The 11,715-nt window shown below is 36.2% G+C and overlaps 1 protein-coding gene across 1 annotated transcript; it reads right to left on the bottom strand.

Annotated features, from left to right (window-relative positions):
• Nucleotides 1–5,224: 5,224 nt before the first annotated feature.
• Nucleotides 5,225–9,831, bottom strand: LOC135159968 (uncharacterized). Its single transcript, XM_064116055.1, has 6 exons — nucleotides 9,425–9,831; nucleotides 9,117–9,332; nucleotides 8,237–8,410; nucleotides 7,935–8,129; nucleotides 7,249–7,691; nucleotides 5,225–7,017 (listed from the first exon to the last, which is right to left on the bottom strand). Exons 1-6 carry the CDS (start codon nucleotides 9,681–9,683, stop codon nucleotides 6,667–6,669), a joined length of 1,638 nt encoding a protein of 545 aa, XP_063972125.1. The 5' UTR covers nucleotides 9,684–9,831; the 3' UTR covers nucleotides 5,225–6,666.
• Between the last annotated feature and the right edge of the window lie 1,884 nt (nucleotides 9,832–11,715).

Here is an 11,715-nt window from a genome sequence, read left to right as displayed (position 1 = left end):
CGGTGAATGAACTGCCAATTCCGTAATTTTTATTAAATATATCTCTCCGTGTCCCGAAAACAGTATAATAAACAACAACTTGCCTTATGCCACTTTCCGCTCCAACTCCTAATACCCCTATCCTACTCTTACCCGCAGCCAGTGAATATATTTCCACTGCCCGAATTCTCATATTATATAATACATTGAAGTTACTATTGTACTGTATAATTTCCAATGTTATAGTACTCAGTTGGTAATAGTAATATCCCTCGATGGACAACACCAGAATAATTCAGCAGTTATGCACGGTACGGTTTAGCGAAACACGTTCGATACGTGTTGACATAATGAGAACACGCACTGAATTTCGATTGTTTTAGACATAAAATTCAGAGGAGGGGGCTATCGTAAGCTCTACAAATCATCGTTATTAGATAGTTGAAAATAGGGTATATTTGTGTTCTCTAATTACTTTCTTGTTTTTGCATCCAAACGGACGCCTTGGATTTAATCGATTTTGCGGTTCTCGATGTTTTTTTGTGATATGACCGAAACTTTGCGTGTTATTATTTTTTGCTTTTCTTTCTACCAATTCACTTGGCAGTATGCTTCCGAATGGACCCTCACAAGTTCGATATCAAAAATAAGAAGGTAGATATTCGCGATCTGAGTTAGTTGTGGTACTGACATTGGCCAGGGGATTTAAAATGATATATTTAAGCGATTAGTGACATCTTTTTTAAAAAATTATGAATTTTGTAACTACCATCCTGTTGAGAAGCGTATAGGCATAGAACACGAAACCTTCACACATTCGTTGAAATCGTGTATATGCCGCGCACGCGAAATTAGAGGGATGCGCCTTGAAATAATAAGGGGAATGTTGTACTTGTAAGATATAAAGTTTATTGTACTAAGTTCGTATTGTGGGCAATGGATTAGAAGAGACTACTTCTTCCTTCGAATGTTCGAATGTAACTAACTCAAAACTAATTTTACAAACCCACCATCATTGAGGGTCTCGCCTACTTCTTCTGGTAAGAGGTATCCATATTAAGGTTTAAACTTTCTTATGATTTGGTTGTATAAACGAATCCAAACTAAAGTAGTTAATGGCCAGGTAATGGTATTACCTGACCCTTGGTTTCAAACGGGACTTTATGGTATGGGCCAAGTGAAGGACGTATGCAACCAGCATTTCTTTTGCAATATGTCCTAGGAGATGCGCTTTGGAATTTTATACAATTTAATAACTATTGTTTCAATTGGCACGTAACTGAATATATAAAATGATTGCGTGCACACATATAGGGTCCCTCCACACCTGACGGATCGGGCCTATTCGCCGCTTGATGCTTTCATATCCCAAAAGCTATGATGTTTCATCTCCAAAAAATCTATTTTTATTCATGGTCTGATTGTATTTAATTATAATTTTTTGTTCTCCAGAAAATGAAAATATCCTAAATTACCAGATATTTTGGAGACCGAAAGAAGAGAGAGGACGCGAATAACTGCAATTTCAATCCTTTTTCTTCATCCATCTAATCCGGCAATTCCAAAGAAAATCACGACCTATTAGTTTTGGGTAAAGCCGCTGATCATCTTGAAAAAACCGTCTTTCCCAAAACCCATCAGCTCTTCAGCAATTTACTATTTTTTTGTCAACAAGACAGCACCTTGTTTTTTAATCTAATCCGTTGCAAGTCGTCACAGCAAAAAAAAGGGGCCAACTTCTCGTAGCCAGGACTTATGACTTCGAAAATGTCTAATTTCTGCCTTTCTTCAAATCACAACCTCTCTACTCCCACCATCTATAGATCACATTGGTCCACCAATCAGAAAAACGACAAGTAATTGTTGTATAGCAAATTCCCTCCTCTTTCTTCCGACACTGTCACGAGAAAAAAGGAAACATAAAGTTAGTTCGTTTTTGGAAGTGAAGTGACATCGTAATTTTGTATCTCTCAAGTGTACGCAAAAGCCGTGGTTAATAAAAAATGACATTTTTGAACTTTGTGCAACCCAGGTGCAGTGTCAATGTAATTTAATTATTTCTATTAGTTTCTCCTGTTAATTAACTTTCATCTCAAGCAGTTTTATTAATCGAGTGTCAAACAACACTGGGAGAGACTTCAGTGAAAGAATCACATCTCGAGTGATATTAATTCGGCAACCCGAGTGTATCAACCCTGAGTTGATACATATGATGATAGCAAATTGCAACTTGCTACCCCAATTTTTCATCAAATTATTCAGTATAGAATACTGAAGATATTGAGAGAAACGAAAAATGGCAATATCTCGCGATTTCTGTACTAAAGGGACTACACATTTGTGGAATGTGTGAAATAAACAAAGAATGAATGAGTGAGTGCTTTGTTATATTAGATATTTGTGCACGCGTGAAAGAACATTTTAACTCTAGTGGACGTTAAGGTTTGTTTAGACGTAAGGATTTTAATGTAATTTATGTATTTGTTTATGGGAGAAAATGGAGACGCGTGCCTCGAACATGACTGGTTTACGATGGTCATGTTTCGAGTTTTGAGGATTTTTTCTAGTACAATGGTGAGTGTTGTCCGGTCATGTGGGGTTACTCATGGGACAGACCCTGCATTGTTGAAGGACTCAGGGAGGAAAACTTATGATAAAAAAACGGAGAAAAAGGCAGTGCATTTTCGGGTGTGAGCTGCGGTACGAGTTTAGTTTTTAGTTTAAGTTGTGACCTGACCGCGGACGCGTGAGGATACTCTCATCATCCTCCTAAGATAATTTTTACTGTGTGACTTTATAATATTCTGTAACCTTTCATAAAATAAATTAATCATTTATCCTTTAATTTGATTTTGATCCTACACATTTTTATAACTTTGTACGATGCTCACTGAGAGGAGTATTTTGAAAAAAAATGAAATTTGTCCATTGGTTCATGAGATATTCAAGGCAATACATTCACGCAAAAGGTGTAATATCTTTGGAACGGCCTGGCCGATCGCGCTCATGCGAAGTAGCAGCCTTTTGTGTTGGGAGAGTTGCAAGTGTACAAAATTTCTACTCGCTATCTCTTATTTTGTTAATTGATGAGCCTTACAACTTCTATGATGATTAAACCTAAAAACGGCGATATCTGTTATTTTTTCCACATGAAAGTATGTACATATATTTCGATCAATATAGTTAGGACCTATCTATATTGATCGAAGTCGAGTATTTTGAAAAAAAAACTTTAAATCCTTGCAGTAGTTTATGAGATACGAAGGAAAAACGAAATTTACAAAGGCTGTTATATCTCAGGAGCTGCTAAACCGATCGAACTGAAACGATGCATCATAGTAACGATTAATGGTAGCTATCATCAGTTAAAAATTCAGATGTTTAGCTACAAATTTTACCATATTTTTTCAAAATTAATCTTCAAAATTGCAAATTTCCCAGCACATACAAACAGACATGATATAAAAAACATTATTTTTGCGCGTTTCATAGCATTCTAGATGATTAACAATTGAAATTAGAGAATCGAAAAATCGCTCAAATGTAAGATTTCCATTCGGACGGGAGAATCCCCAAAAAATGAAATTTCCGTGGATTAGATCAAGAGAGTATAACTTGGCAAGTGGCTATCAAATAAACATAGTGCAGTCAACTCGATCGCATGTAAAAAGGGGTTTTGCATTCCAAATCAAATGACAATTCAAAGCTGTTCGGAAAAAGTACGCCATATTTTTTCATCCATATACTGCAATTGAACTATTCGATTTCCTTCTCCTAGCTTAATTGTTCAACAATCCCTGGAGTATTCCCATTGGAGACTGGTGTTCGGCAGTTGCAATTTCAGTTCATTAAATTCATGCTATGGAGTTTGACAGAGACGGTGAGGTGAAAAAATTCGCACCAACAATCTTGATTTTCCTTCAACTATTTTTTGCCATCATGCAGAATTTTTTCCCCTAGTATTCTTTTTTATTTCTATTTTTTTGTTTTTATCTCCAGTTACACACCCTTTCCGGCCTTTACATTTTGTTCCCACCCTCTGCAGTACCATGGAACCGACTTTGTCTCTAACAGTACCACATTTGCACAGGGGCTGAGGGAAACCCTGGCAGACCCAAGCCGCACAGTTGGCCAATCGTGCAGGGTCCTAGTGAACCTGTCTGTCACACTGACTAAAGGGATCCACTGGGTGTCTTCACGATATCACTTGAAGAAACTTGATGTACTTGATGTATTAAGGGGTTACTCTCATGTGAACGCCTATATTTTACCACTTTTTAGGAATTTTTTGTTTATGCGTCAACAAATTTCAATCATGCTGATTTTTTAATATATTTTTATTTGTATTTTGAAATGTACGAAAAAAATTTTTTTTTCGGTTTTTACATTTTTAACATATATTGTTTTTAAGTCAAAGCAGTCCCTAACAAAAAAAGGTAGTGCACTGGTCAAGGTGATAGCGGCTGTTCATGTTGTCTGAGATAAAAAAATCGAATGGATTATTATTTAGTAGATCTGTGGCTATCGTCCCTACCAAATATAATCAATTTCATTGAAAAAAAAAAAAAAAAAATATTGAACTTCAAAAAAAAAAATCACGAAAATCTTGTTCTTTTTCGTCAAAAACCGTTTAAAAAAAATATGAAAATATTTTCGAAAATAGACAATTCTGGTAGGGATGATAACTATAAATGAGTAGAAGAACATATGTAAATTTCAAAGCAATCGGTTGAATACTTTTTCTTGTAGGACCTTGACCGTTTCAGAAAATGATGATTCGAGAAAAATGCGTTTAAAGTTTAAAGCCTGGTAGACAATCGCTTACGACACGTCGGCGACTATCCCAGGTAGGAAAAAACGAATGGGCCAACCTTGGTACAAGCACGGCCGCCGAGCTGCCGTAGCTCGGCACCCGGGCTCCAGCCAAACTCGCGCCGAACTTGGCTAGACCCTGGGATGATAACACGGGGCCAGGCCTGGGACCGAACTTTGGCCAGACTTCGGTCGCCGTACTTTGGCCGCACTCTGGGCTTACCATTCGGCCCGAAATTGGCCCAGGCCTGTTGCCGAACTTTGGCCGCACTCTGGGCTTACCATTCGGCCCGAAATTGGCCCAGACCTATTGCCGAACTTTGGCCGCATTCTGGGCTGACCATTCGGCCCGAAATTGGCCCAGATTTACGACCAGAGCTGTGGCCAGGCTCCAACCGTTGCCTGTATTGGGTTCAGAATCACCAATAAATATATGAACGGTATATCTGATAAGCAGACATGTATTTATTACCTTCAACATTATACAGAAAACAGTTTTATTATGTGACAAAACTTATATTTAAATTTATTAAATCTATTGACAAAAAAACTCAGCCAATCAAAAACTTTTTTCCTCCTATCGACATAGTACATGTTTTCATCCGATTTTGGTTGAACAGTTAAAGATATGCAGTGTTTGTATCTCCAATTTTCATGAAAGATAATCACAACTATGAGATTTTTCCGCGAACAGAATATGAAAACTCAAAAAAATGATTGCAGGTATAAATTGTAGAAAAATCTTTTGTGGATTATTTTCATCCGCTTTTAAAATAAATAATCTACGTAGATCATTTGAATCCGAAATTTAATACGACATACCATATTAAGTCTTAATAAACTCTCTCTTACAATCTAATAATATTAGCAGTCAGTCTTCAGAATTCGAAGATTGTATTAACAAAATATCCAACAAAATAACGCACCAATGTTATTTTTTAAATTAGTAGTTTAGAATTGATAAATTATCGTGCTTCAATTCAAGCATGAAAACAGTCATTATAATAGCAATATTATGGATAATTTATTCCGCTATGGATGATAAGAATTAATTCTTATATCCATAGACAATTGCTGATACGAATTATCCTGATAAGAATTATTTTTTCATCTCGGAAAGACGTCCTTTTTTTACAATAATGTCTTCTCCATCTGCAACTCCGGAACACAGAATGATATTTAGTTGCATTGATTGTGTGCTAGTTCTATATAATATTGCTTATTATATTCACTCTTTCAAACAAACTTAGAAATATAAAAAAGTCTTGGATAGGATTACATATAACTAATTAATTTCAACCCTTAAATTTGAAATCTTTGGGGAATATGGACGCAGTCCGATTGTGAAACTTCAACCTTATAAATATTATTTGACTTGAATCACCAAATACTGAAAACAGCTCTCAATGGCTGAAATTACTTTCATTAGAATTTTTCTTAAAAATTAAAAATCCACTTATTATTTTTCCCTTTAAACTTTTGGACATAATATTTAATCCCTGAACCAACAACGGATATTTATTCCCGTGATCTAACTTATGAGGAAATGACATAGAAAATACTTTATTATGCTAAGATACATCACATTTTCCAATTGTTATTTCCATCTTCTGGATTTCCGACCTCGCCAGGAGAAATATAATAAATATAATTAATACTTCAATGACAGCCGAATACTAAACAATATTCATATATTAATATATATTCTGCCCAATGAAACGCCTCGCGATAAAAATATATTGATAATATAAACTTTTCCTATTAATCGTACCTTTTATCAAGAATATCACAACTAATACAATTACGAAAATGAACTAATGGAGTCATATTAACACAGTGATTTTACAATTCCATTTATCCCGGAAAAATGAAGTATTATCGATTGGTATCAAAGGAACAAACTGAATTATTCTCGTTATGATGACTTGACCCGCGTTGTCGTTCCTTACGCCCACCCTCTCGATCGCCAGAACGTGACAACCAAGTACTTACTTCTGACATTATCTTCTTCTCATCAGTGCTGGATCCTATTACCTCAATTATCACATCAATCAGTACTTTGCATACTGTAGTGTTATAAAAATTTTTCTTTTTCTTTCCGCCAGCTTCCTTTCCGTAACCAGAATAGTGCAGTGACACTGTCTTCCTCAGAACCGCAGATAGGATAGTGGAAACACATATTTTCATCTCTTTTTTATTGCTTATCAAAACTCTCATGAATAATCGCTAAAAATAAAAGAAGGGAAATTTTTTTGAATTTATGAACATGAGAAGACATCTTTGGGCTCATCGCCAGCGGGTTGGTTCTATAACCAAAGCGTTCCAGTGACGTAGACTTGAGTCCCGGTGATGAAAGATTTTTTCATCACCAGAAAACGAACCCAGTGCATGTGTCACCGCCCAATTTATTGATTTTACATAAAAAAGAAGAAAAACGATCAATTTCAGATATATTACCAGTGTTTCTACGAGATTTGGGTCCGTTGTCAATATCGCTTCGTATTCCTGGAACTTATCATCCATTTCAAATAGTAGTGGCGTAGACATCTGCTTCTGTATTTCAAGCAAGCTAGGACCAGAAGCTGGGGCTAGATTAGTGCCAATGATTGTGGTCTTGAGCTCATTCATAGACTGCTTTAAATCGTAAGCCATCCTGCGTCTTAAATTTTCGAGCTTTTCATCTAATTGCTGATCAAAGTAATCTCGAAGGGAGTTCAGGATTCGACGTTCATTATCAGCATAATGACTAGATGACAACTGGTTTTGTGGTCCCAGCATTTTTGGCATCTTAGCAGGGGGTACCATCATTGATCGTGAAGTTTTTGGAGTTCCTGGGCTCACAATCGAATTCAATCCGTCTTCAGCGCGTGTAGTAGACGATGCACGCCTTTTTCGGTTACCTTATGAAATTAAAGGAGGACCAAACGATATAAATTGATGGGTAGCAGCATCAGATGAAAAAAAAACTACCCAAGCCCCCACCAAAAATATATAATATAATCTAATTCTATATAAGTTCCGAATTTTGTAAAGAATGTTCAAAATATAAATTGGACCATTTTCAAATATTTATAAATATAAATTTTTTCATGCGGGAGGAACTTGGCCGATGATTGGTCATGGAATATCCGAGCCGATTTTACCTGAAGCGTTATGGACTAGTGGTGAAGGAGGTGTCAAATGAAGTTCTTTTCTTGTATTTCTCGCTGAGTCCATCGATTTTGTAGGTGACTGCAGAATTCCATCGGAGGAATCATTGCTCTCAGATTCATCAGTTTCGACGTCTTTAAGCAAAGTAATATTCTTCCTTGACCGCTGTTTAAATGATAAACATGCACCTGGAAATTATTGAAAATGATGATTTATCCCTGACCGGATCATTTAATTAACACGAACTTAGAATTACGTGCTACAGTCCCATATTACCTCAAAATTGATTTATTACCTGTTGGTACAGATCGCGATTTACTCGACATTTGCAAAAAGCCAGAATTATTTTGAGCCTTTGAGGCTCGAATCTCCTCAGGATTAGCTATAAGACAATCATGATTTTCGTCTTCAGAGTCAGATCCACTCTGGTAAATGCTTTGAAATCTTGTCTTTGGTTTTGCTTGTATACCTACGAAATTTTACAAGTTTGTAGTGAAGTAGTAACACAACGTAAGTTGTCTCCAGCCTTTGTTTTTTATAGCTATTTCAAAGTGGGGAAAGAATGCATGCATTTGAAAAAATATTTTTTTTGTAGAACCTATCGCTCCTACAAAAAAGGTTTCTATCAAAATTTTACCATTTTCCGTAGATGTTCACTTTGATTTACCTCTTCACAACAGAATTATAATGCTTTCCTACATAAGAGATGGTGGGGAAAAATGGAACGTTTCTCGTCCCCTCAACATTCCAATGCTTTTATGTATAAACAATCATATCAAGTGTAAATCATAAATTTTCCACTTTATCTTGTTCGCACGTAGTGATTTCTGTTAGCGACTCAATTTTTTGATGAGTAAAGAATTGCAATAAAAAAAAATAACCTAATATTTTTCGACCACAACATAATAAAAATTTTCTTATAAAATCATTCAATGCGATTCTCTCTTAAAACGATGTTTCGAGACAAATACACATGTAATGACTGCACAGATACATAATTAATATTTATTTTGTAAAAGATTTCAAAAATTCGGTCAATCTAATTCCCAATTTAGGGAACGATGGGTCTTTTGATGTTAAATACGAGAGTTGAATAAATTGGGGATGAATAATTGGGGTTAAGAGTGGTTATAATTGTTGATAATTGACTTTTACTTCATATTAACAGGACTTACCAGACTTTGGAGTTTGATTTCTAGGTGGAATCGGGATTTTAGTACTAAAGATGTTGTTTAGTTGAGACTTTGATGCAGTTAAGGGTTTTGCTGAAATTTTTGCTTTCGAGGAAGTTTCGGACCTCCCCCCCTTTCGATCATTTTCACCATCGGTTGTCTCACAGTTGAGAGTTACTTGGGCCTTTTTTAATCTTCTGCGACCCTGATCCAAATCAGCTGAACACAATCAACATATGATCCTTTAATATTGAAATGAACCCATCGAGCAATTCATCAAGTTATAAGTGGAGTCATTTCAATTTTTGTACCTGCTCCGGTGATGAAGCAAAATGGATAACTTTGCCAAGAGTCCTTGGGCGAGTGCAATTTTTCCAAGTAGTCGTCAAGTAGATGATATTCAGTTGTCGGTGGGAATTTACAGGTGTCTTCTTCTGCACTATTAAACCATTTTTTCGGCACCAAATCAATGCATGGTAGCCCTTTTTCGTTTTTCTCGAGAAATTCGATGACTGCGAATGGTTCGCTGAGATTTTTTGGATCGCGAGATGGATGTGAGGTTTCCGACATTTTAGGTTATGAAAAAAAATCACGATTCGTACAATTGAACCTGGTGTTTTCGAGTAGTTTCATATAAACTGATAACTTTGCAGAATGATGCATATAGCTTATTATTTAACAGAAAAAATTGCGTTTCTATTTCCATGTGTTTTGAACGGTTTTTTGTCATCACCCCACTGATGCTTCTTTTTTAGCGCCACTATTCCTTCAAAACGATTATATCACAAATATCTGTCAAACACTTAACACACATTTAATTCACATTAAATTCTCACTTCTTGTAATTTACCGTCAACTTAGTTGGTGAAATCCGAATTTGAGACAAAAAGCCCGATAAACGGATGATACGAGCAATTATGAAAGGTTATGTACACGGACGCCAGATCTAACCGATTTATGTCCCACTTGCATGTAACGACTCCACTATTGAAATTTTCTAACGACCTCGATGATCGGATTTTCATGTCGATTGTTGATTTAAAACATAAAATTGTTTGTTTCTTCCACAATTTTAATCACGAGTTCAACTAAAACATATACCCTCATTCATATACCCTCTTACCAAAAAAAAACTGCATTTCACAATGCGAACAATTTTTACGTTATTTTCTAGTGGAGGAGGGATATGGCGTATTGTCGTCCAGTTACATTTAATAAAGCACATTTGTGTTTAATTTTGTGTGCCTTCTTACATGTCATTTCAGCTGCCCAGGACTTAATGTAGAATATTCCTACTCGACTGGAAAAGTCTGGATAACTAAACGCCTCTTCCCTACTACTTTCCTGGTGTCCGAAAATATATATACCAGTAAGATCATCACAAATTTTGGATTTTCCTGATTTAACGAGAATTTGTGAAATTACGAAAACTTTCTCAATATCTAGGAGTACCACGTTATTTGGATGACTTGTCGTCAAGGTTAGACCATTGATGTTGATCATATTTGATGTTAAATGAATTTCCCCATCAATTATCATCGTTGTAGGCTTTCTCGCGATAACCCAATCACTCAGTATGTGTTTCTGATTAATTACCATGGTTCCTCCAGACTCCATCTCAGTTAGTCTGTTGATAATTTGTGTGAGTGGTTTTATCGAAGAATGAACGAGTTTTTTAAATAAACCAATGTAACTCTCTCCCCAAAACGCTGAGAGCTCATTCAGAGGAATTTTAAAGTATTGGGCATCATTAGCAACGTGGATGATACTATGCCAACTGAGAACTTGAGCCCCTTCATCATTATAAACATCAGGTAACGTCTCGAAACAAATTTTTAGCAGAGATCCAGCATATTCACTCAAATCCTTAACGAATTCCTTACTGTTTAAAATTCTGCTAGCAAAGACAAATAATGAGAAATGACAACGTAAAGGTTTCGGTAAGAAATCTTGTAACACGACGATACCACAATAATTAAGGAAAAACTTGAATTGTGATGCTTTCCATCTTGAGATATTATTCACATCAAATTCTTTCCTTTGAAATTCAATAGGGATATCGGCTTTTAATGACCTCATAATACCATCAAGCCGACGAACATCAGCTAATTTGATCCTCTGGGCTGAACTTCTCGTTAGCCATTTATCCAGCAGCCATTTCATATTACCAGAATAGAATAAATGCATTAAATCTAATGGCACTTGTTTTGTCAGATCGAATCTATCCAAAGAGAGCAGCGGGGACACAGAACCTTCATAATGATGTTCTGGTTGAACTCGCGTCTCGTAGGATACTTTAGTGCGTAAATTTGCATTGGTCACTGGATATATGCGTTTTCCTCGTCTTCCACAACCTACTGTAATGCCCTTGGTGAAACACCTTCCACAGGCATAGAAGGCTCCAGGAGCTTTGTGGCAGCAAATGAATGCTCGAGCTGGCGAATCAGCCACTATTGCTACAATTTTCACCTCAAAAACCTTGTCATCAATGCGCAAACCATTTTCTTGGAGTTCATTGGCCTCTTCAACAAAATCAGTCATGAATTCTGTGGCTGATAATGGTTTCCCATCCCCACAATAAATCGCGGCAGCAAAGGGTTTG

This window comes from Diachasmimorpha longicaudata, chromosome 3 (assembly GCF_034640455.1).
Source record: "Diachasmimorpha longicaudata isolate KC_UGA_2023 chromosome 3, iyDiaLong2, whole genome shotgun sequence".
NCBI classification, from domain to species: domain Eukaryota; kingdom Metazoa; phylum Arthropoda; class Insecta; order Hymenoptera; family Braconidae; genus Diachasmimorpha; species Diachasmimorpha longicaudata.
Note: the sequence above shows the minus strand (reverse complement) of the source record. Positions and strands in the feature narration are given on the sequence as shown.